A 15,138-nucleotide genomic window follows, 5' to 3' on the forward strand; every position below is an offset into this window, starting at 1 on the left:
ACTTGCAATGGTGACATTCATTTGTTCTCCCTCATGTAAAAAACATTCTTATATTTGTACATTTAATCACTTTAGGTTTCACTAAGTTGTACAGTCCCAGTTATTTATCCTCTATCTATACTTCTGGTGTCATATATACCCTTAGCATTCCTCTTTCAACTATACTCACAGTCAGCTTTGTTCATTAAACCTACACTATTATGCTACCATCAGATTGTATTGTGCTATTCATTTTTGGATCTTTGCAATCAATCCTGATGAACATTCTGTAATCCTTCAACATCAAACGCCCAATCTCCACCCCTCTTTCTATATCCTGATAACCTGTGTTCTTAACATTAATTCAGTGTTTGCTCATTATAGTTAGTTCATCTTAGTGAGACCATACAATATTTGTCTATTGTTTCTTCATTCAACATAGTATTCTCAACATTCATCCACATTTTTATATGCATCATGACTTTATTCTGTCTTATAGGTGCATAATATTCTATCATATGTATATACCACAGTTTGTTTATCCACTCTTTCATTGATGGACATTTGGGATGTTTCCATCTCTTGGCAATCACTAATAATGCAGCTATAAACATTGGTGTGCAAATGTCCATTCATGTCCCTGCCTTCAGTTTCTCTGAATGTATACCTAGTAATTGGATTGCTGAAACATAAGGAACTCTATACTTAGCTTCCTGAGGAACTGCCACACTGCCTTCCAGAGTGGTTGCACCATTCCACATTCCCACCAACAGTGAATAAGTGTGCCTCTGTCTCCACATCCTCTCTAGCATTTGTAGTTTTCTGTTTTTTGTTTGTTTTGTTTTGTTTTGTTTTTTAGAATGGCCATTCTAGTAGGTGTGAGATATACCTCATTGTGGTTTTGATTTGCATTTCCCTAAAAGGTAGTAGATTGAGAATCTTTTCATAAGTTTTTGTGCCATTTGTATGTCTCTCTGTGTGTTTTACCCATTTTTTATTGGGTCCTTTGTCTTTTCATTGTTGAGTTGTAGGATCTCTTTATATATTAAGGATATTAAACCTTATCTGATATATGGTTTCCAAATATTGTCTCCCATTGCATAGGCTGCCTTTTTACTTTCCTGACAAACTCCTTTGATGTACAAAAGTGTTCAGTTTTTAGGAGATACCATTTATCTATTTCTTTCATTTCTTGCACTTTGGGTGTAAGGTCTAGGATACCACCTCCTATCACAAGATCTTTAAGATATTTCCCTACATTTTCTTCTAATAGTTTTATGGCCTTAGCTCTAATATTAAGGTTCTTGATCCATTTTGAGTTTAATTTTGTATAAGGTGTGAGATAGGAGTTCTCTTTCATTCTATTGGATATGGATATCCAGTTCTCCAAACACCATTTGTTGAAGAGGCTGCTCTGTCCTGGTAGAGTAGACTTGACCACCTTATCAAACATCAATTGTACATAGATGAGAGGGTCTATTTCTGAACACTCAATTCAATTCTATTTGTCAGTATACTTACCTTGATGCCCGTATCATGCTGTTTAGACCACTGTAGCTTTGTAATATGCTTTAAAGTCAAATAGTGTGAGACCTCACCCTTCATTTTTATTTCTCAAGTTATTTTTAGCTATTTGGGGGCACCCTGCCATTCTAAATAATTTTGTTTATCAGTTTTCCTATTTCTGCAAAGTAATTTGTTGAGATTTTAGTTGGTATTGCATTGTATCTATAAATCAATGTGGGCAGAATTGACATCTTAACTACTTTTAGTCTTCCAATCCATGAGCACAGTGTATCCTTCCATTTATTTAGATCTTCCTTGATTTCTTTTAGCAATTTTTTGTAATTTTCTGTTTATATGTCTTTTATGTCTTTGGTAAAATTAATTCTTAAATATTTTATTCTTTGGTTGCTATTGTAAATGGAATTTTTTCTCTTGATTTCCTCCTCAGATTGCTCCTTACTAGTGTATAGAAACACTACTGATTTTTGTGTGTTGATCTTCTGTCCCACCACTTTGCTGTACTCATTTATAAACTCTATTAGACTGGCTGTAGGTTTTTCAGGGTTTTCTACATATAGGATCTGGTCATCTGCAAACAGTGAAAGTTTTACTCCTTCCTTTCCACCTTGAATGCCTTTTATTTCTTTTTCTTGCCTAATTGCTCTGGCTAGAACTTCCAGCACAATGTCAAATAACAGTGGTGACAGTGGGCATCCTTGTCTTGCTCCTAATCTTGGAGGGAAAGCTTTCAGTTTTTCCCCCTTGAGTATGATATTAGCTGTGGGTTTCTCATGTATTCCCTTTATCATGTTGAGAAAGTTTCCTTCTGTTCTAGTTTGCTAATGCTGCCAGAATTCAAAACACCAGAGATGGATTGGCTTTTATAAAAGGGGGTTTATTTGGTTACACAGTTACAGTCGTAAAGCCATAAAGTGTCCAAGGTAGCACATCAACAATCAGGTACCTTCACTGGAGGATGGCCAATGGTGTCCAGAAAACCTGTTAGCTGGGAAGGCACGTGGCTGGTGTCTGCTCCAGATTTCTGGTTTCAAAATGGCTTTCTCCCAGGACTTTTCTCTCTAGGCTGCAGTTCTTCAAAATGTCACTCTTAGTTGCTCTTGGGGTGTTTTCCCTCTCTTAGCTTCTCCAGAGCAAAAGTCTGCTTTCAACAGCCATCTTCATACTGTCTCTCATGTGCAGCTCCTCTCTTCTCAGCTCCTGTGCATTCTTCAAAGTGTCCCTCTTGGCTGTAGCAAGCTTGCTTCTTCAGTCTGAGCTTATATAGGGCTCTAGTAAACTAATCAAGGCCCATGCTGAATGGGTGGGGCCACGCCTCCATGGAAATCATCCAGTTGTCACCTACAGTTGGGTGGGTCACATCTCCATGGAAACAATCAAAGAATTACAATCTAATCAACAGTAATATGTCTGCCCACACAAGATTGCATCAAAGATAATGGCATTTTGGGGGACATGATACATTCAAACTGGCACACCTTCTATTCCTCTCCTTTAACTGTTTTAATCAAGAAAGGATGTTGAATTTTGTCAAATGCATTCTCTGCATCAGTTGAGATAATTTTGGTTTTCTTCCCCTTTGATTTATCAATGTGGTGTATTATATCAATTGTTTTTCTTATGTTGAATTGCCTTGCATACCTGGAATAAAACCCACTTGGTCGTGGTGTATATTCTTTTAATGTACTGCTGGATTTGATTTGCGAGTGTTTTGCCTTTGATTTTTGCATCTATATTCATTAAAGAGATTGGTCTATAATTTTCTTTTCTTATAGTATCTTTATCTGGCTTTGGTATTAGGGTGATGTTGACTTCATACAATTAGGTAACTTTCCCTTCTCTTCAATTTTTTTGAAGAGTTTGAGCAGGATTGGTACTAATTCTTTTGTGAATGTTTGGTAGAATTCACATGTGAAGCCATCTTGTCCTGGACTTTTCATTTTTGGGAGGTTTCTGATGACTAATTCAATCTCTTTATTGTGATTGGTTTGTTGAGTTCTTCTATTTCTTCTCATTCAGTGTTGGTTGTTCATGCTTTTTAATGAAGTTGTCCATTTCATCTAAGTTGTCTAGTTTGTTAACCTATAGTTGCTCATAGTATCCTCTCATTATCTCCTTTATTTCTGCAGGGTCAGTATTTATGTCCCCCCTCCCATTTCTGATTTTATTTATTTGCATTCTCTCTCTCTTTTTTTGTCAGCCTAGCTAAGGGTCCATCTATTTTATTGATTTTCTCAAGAAACCAACTTCTGGTTTTGTTGTTTTATGCTTTCACATTCTCGATTTCATTTATTTCTGCTCTAATCTTTGTTATTTCTTTCCTTCTGTTTGCTTTGGAGTTGGTTTGCTGTTCTTTCTCTAGTTCCTCCAGGTGAGCAGTTAATTCCTCAATTTTTGCTCTTTCTTATTCTTTAATATGGGCATTTAGGGCAATAAATTTCTCTGCCTTTTCTGCATCCCATAAGTTTTGGTATGTTGTATTCTCATTTTCATTTGCCTCGAAATATTTATTGATTTCTCTTGTAATTTCTTCCTTGACCCACTTGCTGTTTAAGAATATGTTGTTTAGCTTCCATATATTATTGAATTTTCCAGATTTCTGCCTGTTATTGATTTCCAACTTCATTCCATTGTGATCTGAGAAGTGTTTTGTGTAATTTTGATCTTTTTTAATTAATTGAGACTTGGTTTGTGACCCAACATGTGATCTATCCTGGAGAATGATCCATGAGCACTTGAAAAAAATGTGTATCCTGCTGTTGTGGGGTGTAGTGTTCTGTAAATGTCTGTTAAGTCATTTATCATGTTATTCAAAAATATCTGTTTCCTTATTGATCATCTGTCTAGATGTTCTATCCATTGATGAGAGTGGTGTATTGACATATCCATCTATTATTGTTCAGGTATCTACTTCTCCCTTCAATACTCTCAGTGTTTGCTTCATGATTTTTTGGGTCACTGTAGCTTTATGCATAAATATTTATGATTGTTACGTCTTCTTGATGAATTGTCCTTTTATTAATACCTAGTGTCCTTCTTTGTCTCTTTTAATTTTTTTTACATTTGAAGTCTAATTTGTCTGATATTAGTATAGCTACCCCTGCTCTGTGCTGGTTGTTGTTTGTGTGAAACATCTTTTTCAAAACTTTCACTTTCAACCTATTTTTGTCTTTGGGTCTAAAGTGAGTGTGTTAGGGTTCTCTAGGGAAACAGAATCAATGAGAGGTATCTATGAATATAAGATTTATAAAAGTGACTCACGCAACTGTGGGTATTCATGAATCCAAATTCTGTAGGGCAGACAGCAAACTGTCAACTCCAACGAAGATGTCTGATGAACTCCTCAGGAAATGAGCCAGCAACTTCAATGAACTCCTCAGGAAATGAAATGGTGTCTTTGAAGAACGTGTTAGATGAACTCCTCAGGAAATGAACTGGCAACTTCGACGAACTCCTCAGGAAATGCTTCACTGGTCAGCTGAAGAAGACGTGAAGGTCCTCTGTCTCACTTATAAGTCTTCAACTGATTAATTGGATTGAATCCAGCCAAATGCATTCTCTCATTGTGGAAGACATGCCCTTTGGTGAGTCATCAGTCACAGCTGCAGCCAATTGACTGATAATTTAATAAACCAGCCTGTTGGTTTATTAACCAGCCACAAACATCCTCCCAGCAATTGTTAACACCAGTGCTTGCTTGACCAGACAGCTGGGTACTATCACCTGGCCAAGTTGACACATGAACCTAACCATCACGGTGAGTCTCTTGTAGACAGCATATAGATGGGTGCTGTTTTTTTTAATCCATTCTGCTAGTCTATGTCTTTTGATTGGGGATTTTAATCCAGTAACATTTAATGTTATTACTGTAAAGCAGTACTTTCTTCTACATTTTGTCTTTTGAATTTTATATGGCACATCTTATTTTTTCTCTCTTTACCCTTGCTGATAATCCCCATTTCTATACTCTTCTCCAAACCTCTTTCTCCTGTCTTTTCCTATCTACCTGTAGCACTCCCTTTATTATTTCTTCTAGAGCTGATCTCTTGTTCACAAACTCTTTCAGTGTCTCTTTGTCTGAAAATATTTTAACCCCTTTCTCATTCTGAAGAACAGTTTTTCTGGATACAGACTTCTTGGTTGGCAGTTTTTTCTCTTTCAATATCTTAAATATGTCATACCATTGCTTTCTCACCTCCGTGGTTTCTGCTGAGAAATGCGTTGATAGTCTCATTGACCCTCCTTTGTATATGATGAATCACTTTTCTATTACTGCTTTCAGAATTCTCACTTTGTCTTTGACCTTTGACAATCTGATTAGTAAGTGTCTTGGAGTAGGTCTATTAAGGTCTATTCTGTTTGGGGTATAGTGCACTTCTTGGATCTGTAATTTTATGGCTTTCATAATAATTGGAAAATTTTCAGTTATTATTTCCTCCATTATTCCTTCTGTCCGTTTCCCCTTCTCTTCTCCTTCTGTGATACCCATAACATGTAAATTTGTGTGCTTCATGTTGTCATTCAATTCCCAGAGACCCTGCTAATATTTTTCCATTATTTTCCCTATCCGCTCTTTTGGGTGTCCTGTCTTCTAGCTCACTAATCCTCTCTTCTGCATCTTCCAATCTGCTGTTGCATGTCTGCATTGTGTTTTTCATCTCTTCTATTGTGACTTTCATTCCCATAAGTTCTGCCATTTGTTTTTTCAAGCTTTTGAGTTCTTCTGTATGGACACACTGTGTCTTCTTTATATCCTCATCTCTTTTGCTACATTTTTCTTCAACTTGTTGAATTGATTTAGCAGATTTGTTTAAACATCTTTAATTAGTTGTTCTGACTCCTGTATCTCAGTTGAAATATTAGTTTGTTCCTTTGACTGGGCCATACCTTCGTGCTTAATTGTATGATGTGATTTTTTCTGGTGTCTAGGCATCTGATTTCCTTGATTAATTTATTCTGAAGGTTGTTTTCTCTCTTTTACCTACAGTTTTCTTGTTGGTTTGCTTTGTTCTCTATCTGTTCTTTGACACTCAGTTCAACTTATTCTAGATCTCTAGCACCGCTTCTGTTTAACTGATAAGAATTTCTCAGCTCTGTTTTTCTGGTTCTTGCCCTATCTATAAAGAAACTTTTTTTGAGGAAGTTCTCCCCAGATAGGGTCACCTCCACCCCTATCAAATTTTCCCAGACGAAAAAGGCCCAGGACTCAGGAAGAGGGTGTAATCAGTATAGAATTTCCCTAGGGAGGAGACCCAGTGGGTTGTCAGTCTTTCCTGTAAAGCCTCTTGATTTCGTGCTTTTTCTATCCTTCCTAGCAGGTGGTGCTTGTCAGCCCACAACTCCCCACAGGTATAAAGTGATATGGTGCCTTTAATTCTCAGCAGACCCTTTCCCTGCTAGGTGCATGGTTGAGACAGAGGCTGAAGCAGAGGCAGACTTAAACCATTTCTGTTTTCTAGCTGCTGGGGTCTGAATTCTCTGAATGAAAGCTGCTACTTGTGCTGTACCCTGACCTCCCCTTTTCTTGGGGAAGAGAAACCCTTTAGGGAATCATCTCCTTCACCTTACTAGTTACTTTGTCTCTCAGAACATACCTTAATTATGCCCTTGCCTGGAGCAGTACTGACAACTGAATTTGCCTGAGGTTTTCTTTCATGGGTTTGATAAAGAGTAAAAACAAACAAAGCAAACATAAAGAAGGAAATAATAAAGATGGGGAATAAACAATGAAATTCAAATACAGGAAAACAATAAATAAAATCCTGAAACAAAAAGCTGGGTTTTCTAAAAATAAAGATCAATAAAATTGATAAACCTTTAGTAAGACTAACAAAATAAAAAGAGAAAAAGCACAAGTCATAAATATCAGGATTAAAATAAGTTTTACTGAAGATCTCGCAGTCATTCAAAAGGATAATAAAAGAATACTATGGACAATTTTAAACTCATAAATTCAGTAACTTAGAAGAAATAGTTCAGTTCCTCAAAAACCACAAGCTATGAAATGTCAACCAAAATGAAATAGATAATCTGAATATCTCTATCACCATTAAAGAAATTGCATTCATAATTAATATGCTCTCAATAAAGAAATCTCCAGGCACATATGTTTCACTGGACAATTGTACCAAATCTTTAAAGAAGCATTAACACCAATTTAACACAATGTCTTCCAGAAAATAGAAGAGTAGGGAATCCTTAACAACTTGCTTTATAAGGCTAATATTCCCAATACCAAAACCATACAAAGACAGTACCAAAAAAGAAAATTACAGACCAATATCTCTCATTGACTTAAACACAAAGATCCTCAGAAAAATTAACACACTGAATCCTTCATTTTATAGGGTTTATAAAATATGTAACATATGGCAACACTAGCACAAAGGGAGCAGAGATTAAGTATAAACTTACTAGTGTAAGGTTCTTGTATTTTACATGAAATAGTTAAAATACTAATTTAAGACAGACTGTAATAAATCAAGGATGAACACTGAAATCTCTAATATAATCACTAAAATATACAAAAAGTTATAACTAAAAACTAATAGAGGAGATGAATTAATAAAAACATACTTTATTAATTTGAAATAAGGCAAGAAAGAAGGATCTAAGGAACAAAGAACAGATGTGATGAATAAAAATCAAGTAGCAAAATGATTAACTTAAATCCAACTATATCAATGATTACATTAAATGTAAGTTGACTCAACGGGCTAACTAAAAACAAAGATTATTAGCCTAGATAAAAATCAAGATTCAAAAACATGCTGTTTATGAGAGCATATAAAGGCATATAAATTGAAAGTAAATAATAGAAAAAGATATACCTTGAAAACACTAAACAAAAGGAAGCTTGTGATATATCAATATCAGATAAACTAGACTTTAAGGCAAGGAATGTTACCAGAAATAAAGAGGGAATTTCACAATGATAAAAGGGTCAATCCAACAGTAAAACATGATAATCCTAAATTTGTATACAACCAATAACACAGCTCCAAAATGTACAAAGCAAAAGTTGTCAGAATTAAAAGGAGAAATAGACAATCAGCACTCAAAGTTAAAGGTTGTAATGCACTTCTCTTAATACCTGACAGAACATACAGACAAAAAATTAGAAAGGACATAGATTATTTGAATAATGCTATTAACTAACATGACCTAATTGATTTATAGACTACTTTCCCCCACAACTGCAGAAAATATACTCTTCTCAAGTTCATTTGATACATGTTTCAAAATATATCATATTCCAAACTGAAGAGTAAATTTCAACAAATCTCAAATAATTAGAATCATGCTGTGTTTGTTTTCTGACTATAGAGGAATTAAACTAGAAATAAAGAATAAGAATAATTAGAAAAATCTCTCAAAGTTTGGAAACTAAGCAACACATTTCTATATAATCAATGGACCAAAAGGAAAAAAATGCTATGAATATAGGAAAATATTTTAAACTGTACAATAATATTAATACAATTTATCAAAATTTGTGGAATGTATCTGAAGCAGTTTATAGAGATAAATTTATAGTTTTAAATGAATATATTAGAAAAGAAAAAAATGTTGAAAATAATCTAAGCCTCTCTTTTAAGGATTTCGTAAAAATTAGCAACAGAAAATAAAAGAATGAAATAATTTAAAAACAATAGTGAAATATAAAGCAGGTGTACAATGGATTAAAAAAAATTGAAAATTGATTCTTTGAACATAATTCATAATAGTGATAAACCCCTAGCAAAAATGCCCAACAAATAAAAAGAGTAATTGGAAGAAGTACAGGGGTCACCAAGCAAGTCCAAAACTTGCAAACTCAATTAGATTTCAAGGTCTGAGAGTCATCTGCAGATCACTGCATTGTCCTCCAGGCATGCTGAAGTGGCAACCCCAACCTTTCCAAGTGCTTCTGCAGTGTCCATGCTCTCTCCGAATGCTAGGTTCAGTTCAGTTTTCTTCTTCCTGAAGTACTACCTTTAGTAGTATTTTTTCTTTGCAAGAGTATTCAATTAGTAAATTCTCTCATTTCATATGTGTTTGAAAATGTCTTACTGGGTATAATATTCTAGAAGATGGTTATTTTCCCTCACTTCTTTGAGGACATTATTCTATTCTGGTTTCTGGTGCTGAAAAGCTGCTGTTACTCTAACAGTTACTCTGAGGTAATCTGTATTTTATTTATGCCTGCTTTTAAGATTTCTCTTTATCTTTGATGCCTTGCGGTTTCACTATGATAGTGGTTAGGGTATTGATTTTTTCTTGTTTATCTGGCTAGGGCTTTTTGACTGTCATAAATCCTAGAATGTACATCTTTTATCAATTCTAGAAAATTCTTAGCCAAATTTGGATAAATTATTCAACTTCTCATGTTCCTGCACTCCTTGAAACCCTTCAGTGTCTCCCTCATTTACTGACAGCATTACTACTCAGGCCTGTTGCCATCCAGCCCCTGCACACGTCTGTAATTATGTTTCACACTTCCATATCTATCTGCCAGGAAGGCCCCATTGCCTGGTGATACTATGCCCTGTTAATAACCCAGCTCAATTGTCACCTGCTCTCTGAATCCTTTTCTGAAGGCTCCTTTTTCCCCCAACCACCCTGTTTTGTGTGTGTGTGTGTGTGTATTCACTCTTTCCTGCTCATACATCTATAAGCTAATTACACATATCTGTTTATGTGTAAATTTCTCCCCACTAGACTCAAGTTCCCAGTGGGCAGGGACTTTGTCCCCTACCTTTGTATTTACAGAGGCAGGAACTTAGTATGGGCTCAATAAATGTTTGTGGATTGAATGAATGAGTGAATCTAAAACTTGAGAAAGCACTTGCATATGCATGTGCTAATCAGTTATTTGAGTCTTCACAATTCATGCATTATTTTGGTACAGTGGGTTATGTACCAAATTGGTCGTCCCTTTAGTTTCCTTATTCCATATGGCATAAAGCAGAGTTCTTAGTGTTCTTTGATCATAATGAAGTATATTTTTGGTTCTCTGCCTTTTCTTCCAATTGCTGTACTTCTCAGAGCATAATAAAAAATCACTGAGTTCTATGGGATACATGATATAGTTTACCAGCTATGACATTCTATCATGAAAACTCAGTGCATTCATAAATGTTCTTCTCCCATATATCTTCATAACCTTCCTTCTCTTACTTTAGATATCTGTTCCAATTTTAACTTATTGTTTAAATCTTTGCTGACCACCCTAAATAAAATAGCAAACATTCACCCCATCCCCATTCTCCCTATCCCCTTTTACCTACTTTTTTTCTACATACACTTGTACACATATGAAGTAGTATGTATTTACTTTTTCATTATTATCAGCAACCCCCCCTCCCAACACACCCACACTGGCATATAACCTTCTTGAAGACAGGAACTTAGTTTTAGGCCTAAAATAATGCCCGGCACACAGTAGGTTCTCAATAAATATTTGTTGAATAAATGAATCAATGTAGGCTCCACTGGTTCTCATCAGTAAAATCCTGGTTCTACAAGAGACAGACATGACACAGCCACTCTGGGCATCGTAACCTTTAACATTCATCTTGATCTGGGATGAGATTACAAAAGTTGGCCATTTTGCTTTTTCTTAGAACAGTCTGCTTCATGCACCATTTCATCTTGAAAACTAAAAAATCACTTCCTCTCCTGGCAGCCACCTAAACCTAGTCTGATGTGGACGGCATACAAAGCCGGTCTGTTCTCTCCTGGTTGAAAGACTGTGGCAGTTCCTGCAGGCTTTGAGTAGGCTTTACTTTCCTTTCTGTTTTCTTTTACCAAGTAAGGACAATTTACATATCTTTTCTACCCATTTTATCATTTTGATCTTGGCAAGCACTTTCAATTAATATGTTGGCACTTGTGCAAAGCAAGCACCCATTTACAATGTTTATGGGAATAAGTTCGTATAATTTCACAGAAACAAATATCTAAAGCTAGACCTCGTTTGTAATTTATGAGAGATCCAGAGATGATGACGTGCTAACTTTTGTAACACAGATGTGTCTAACACCCTCATCCCCTAATTCCCAGTTGAGGGTTTTTCATAGTCTTCCGACTGATTTTCCTTTAATAAGCTCATTTATGTTTCTCTTTCCACCTATGCATTCATCTAAAGCTCTATTTCATTAGTGTGAGCCTCTGTCGTGGCATCAGACATCTTATTTCCCCAACCTTCAACTATCAAAGTGCTATAAACATCATTAGTTTTTCATTTGCCACCAAACTTCTTTCTCCAGACTTGGAATGATGGAAAGGAATGTGATCTTTCAGCCAAGCTGACATTCCAAAGTCCACTTTCTTGTTAATGAAAGCGCACAGCCCAAGAGGCTTGACATAATCTACCCTCCACTTGAGAGAGAACTTTCTTCCTTGTTAGGGAGGCGCTGCTCTCAGCTTTTTCAGTAGTGACTGTTGGATCTGTGCTATGCACTAGCTCTGGTAGATGGTGGCCCCTTAATATCCCCTATTAAAGGTACCTGCTACTACCCGTCTGGACATAGGGCTAATGACTGGGGCTATCATTGGACTTGCAGTGCCTTCTAGTGGCCAAAGCTCTGAAGGTTTCCAACCAGGGCAGCCACCACCCACCCACCTGGCAAACCCTGAGCTCTCCTTCCTTCTGAGCCTTGTTCAGCTGTTTGCAGTTAATCAAGACCCACAAAATGCAGTAAGAACTTGGTGCTGATCAGATCATCATCATGTACCACTATTTTTGGTTATTTTGCTGACTGAATTCCCAAACATGACCATGACAATGAAAACAATTTTTTTTGGTAGAAGTGTAATATAATACAAAAGTCACAGAATATATATCTATATATTTAAAAATCACCAATGTATTTAGAGCAGGTCAGTTTAAAAAGTGCTTTGTAATAATGTGATCAGTGTTTTTCACTCCCATCAGCACTGTGGAGCTCTGACACTCTCTCCTTGTAGGAGACTTCAGCTGCCCAGAAGTGCCAGATCACCCTCCTGAAGTCATACTTACTAAGCTTCTTCAAGAATAATTTCAAATGTGTTACAAGGATTGCAGAGAGGCTCAGCTGGTTTCTCTGGAAGCCTGTATTCTGGAAAGAGTATTATGATCCCAAAGAGCATATTTTTAAAAGTGTACATGCTTTATAAGTGAAAGTTAAATATATATAAGCATAACCTTGAGATTGCTATCCTTAGGCCCAGGCTGGTGCTGGGAGTGCAAATGTAGATTTGGTCTGGGAATCAAAGACTCTGGGAACTCTAGAGGGAGAAATGGTGGAGAGGAAAGGAGGAAGGAACTGGAGAGAAGGCTCCACCTCTCCATGAGGGAGCGAGAAATCCTGTGTAATGGATAAAGCCATGTCATAACAAAATGAAGTTGTGCTTAGCATCTTCTTACACCTGTGTGGTCTCCCAGGCATCCTCTGTCCTCCTGCTGTCTCTTGTCTCTCCAAGGATGACTGCCACCAAGTCTTTCTTTTCCAGACAATGCACTCAGTCCAGTCCTTTCTTTTTGCTGTTTCTACCTTTTCCTCATCAAAACTTATCTATTCCCTGTCCATTCCTTCAAGTCCTTGCTAAATAATCTGGTAAAGCAATTCACGCTATGATGCGAATTGTAAGTCACCTGAACTCAGTGTTCTGTTCCTTCCATTGACATATGCATTTTAACCCTGCACTCCTAAAGCCCTTGACTAACTGGGCTTGAAAACCAATCTTATCTCCCAAATTACACACAACTTATATCCATCACCCCCCCCCCCCAACCCTCAGTGCCAAAGATAATGTTGTTGAGGCAGTTGAGGTTGAGGTTGAAGTTCTAGGCTGTCCCCATAACTGACCACCCTTGGAGTGTCTGTGATGACCTATGGCTCCGTGTGCCAGAGTCAAAGGGCTTTGGTCTGGTGCCTAAGAGCACCACATTCTGATGCATATTTATTCATTCAACACGCAAACAGAGCGACTGAGAAACACATACTGGGGAGTAGGATTCCGCTCCATTGGTTGTTGCTTGCCATCGAAGGGTTTGGATAGCCGTGGAATATCCCAAAGCCGGGGGGGGGGGGCGGAGGGGGAGGGAGGAATCTGGCAATTATCTGTAAGGTTCCAGGCAATTAAAATTGAGTGACCAGAATTTTAAGTATTGGAGAAGTGAGAGGTGAGTGGTAGGGACATTTAGGGGACATTACGCTGAAAGCCTGTCTTTTGTACCGCCATTGACTATGCTTTGTCCAACAGGTTTCCTGGGTTTCTAAGACATTTCTAGAATATACACCCTTCCGGGCAGGAAGAACACAAGTCCCTCTATTCTTATCCCCACCCTTTCTTCCAAATCTCCCATGGCCACATCCCTGGGCGCGCAGGCGGCTCCGGGACAGCGCAGCGCTGATTCGCTGCCACCGAGACTGCGGCGCCCTCGCCGCGCCCGCCCCTCGCCGCCTGCCGCCTGGCGCAGCTCAGTCTGCCTGCAGCCGCGCGGCCACCGCGAGCCCAGTCGCTGCAGCCGGGGCAGGACCGCCTGAGTGCGAGCTCAGCGTCCCCAAGGAAAGCAACCGCGAGCCCCCAAAGCCCGCAAGATGCAGGCCACTGCCGACTCCACCAAGATGGACTGTGTGTGGAGCAACTGGAAAAGTCAGGGTATTCTCTTTATTTAAGTAGTGCATGAATGCCTGCGGAGCACGGGAAACCTGGGACCCGGACTCGTCCATTGTGCATCATTTCACCTGTGGGACCTTTGCATGCTTTACGCCCAAGGGTTTTTCTTTGGGGGCGTGGGCTGGGGGGCGCGATGGAGGGGGGAGTAAACCTGTTATTTCAAAATCAAAAATGATGGTGTTTGATTTCCTTTTTACTTTTTTTTTTTTTAAACCCCACCCTCATCCCTTTGTTTTCTTGTTGTAATGCTAGTATTTTAAATAATGCCTCATTTGCCTCTCTCCTGGAGCCCTTCTGGAATCCGATCGTTGATCATTCAGTACTTGTTTAATCTTTCCCATCCTCGGAGTTAAAATTCTTTCTTATTGTTCCATGCATACCAGTGCATCTATTTCTGCCAAAAGGTTCAAATCTTCTGGTAGGACCATTAACGGCAAGGGCTCTAATACATCCTTTTAAGAGTGACACACCCATTTCAGGGTTGTTATTTGTGGCACACAAAGAAGACTAGTAATACTCTGAAATCCTGAAAATATGATGGCGTAGCCACATATTAGGATGGTTCAATTTGAAATTTTTGTGGTTTTTGCCTGTCGTGAGGTAACCTGTAACTTATTTATTAATAATGGGTATTTGTGAAACAAATGGAGGGAAATTGAAAAACAGTGCCGGTTGCTCCCTGGTATAACAGATTTATTTTGAAATAGTCCATATTAGCACTGGGTGTGGCTATCCTCCAGCCTCGCTTGGATTGCTTTTCAGCCATTTTTATTCAGCCTCATACTTCACACATCCATCTCTCCTTTGTTACATTGAGATTCTCTCCTTCACCTTGCCCTGTTAGAGATTATGAGGAGGAAGAGATGATTTGCAAGAATGGATTATGTGTGGTTAACTCAAGTGTTTGTAAGGTGAAGGGTCTTGAATATTTAACAATATGGTTCTGAAGAAGGCACGTTTGACTTAACCTGCAGGATTTTGCAGCATCCC

At 37.9% G+C, this 15,138-nt stretch overlaps 1 protein-coding gene across 2 annotated transcripts in view; it reads left to right on the top strand.

Annotated features, from left to right (window-relative positions):
- RTN1 (reticulon 1) overlaps nt 1-15,138 on the top strand; it is a 255,401-nt gene that overhangs the window by 214,823 nt on the left and 25,440 nt on the right. The window contains exon 1 of one of the 2 annotated variants that reach the window (XM_037832603.1): nt 13,937-14,130. The exons of the other annotated variant lie outside the window; for it this stretch is intronic. Within the exon in view, the coding sequence (XP_037688531.1) occupies nt 14,070-14,130 (61 nt within the window). The 5' untranslated portion in view covers nt 13,937-14,069. Of the gene's footprint in view, nt 1-13,936; nt 14,131-15,138 lie in introns of those variants that run through there. 2 annotated transcript variants of the gene reach the window in all.

The sequence above is a fragment of the Choloepus didactylus genome, chromosome 4 (genome assembly GCF_015220235.1).
Source record: "Choloepus didactylus isolate mChoDid1 chromosome 4, mChoDid1.pri, whole genome shotgun sequence".
In the NCBI taxonomy this organism is placed as follows: Eukaryota; Metazoa; Chordata; class Mammalia; order Pilosa; family Megalonychidae; genus Choloepus; species Choloepus didactylus.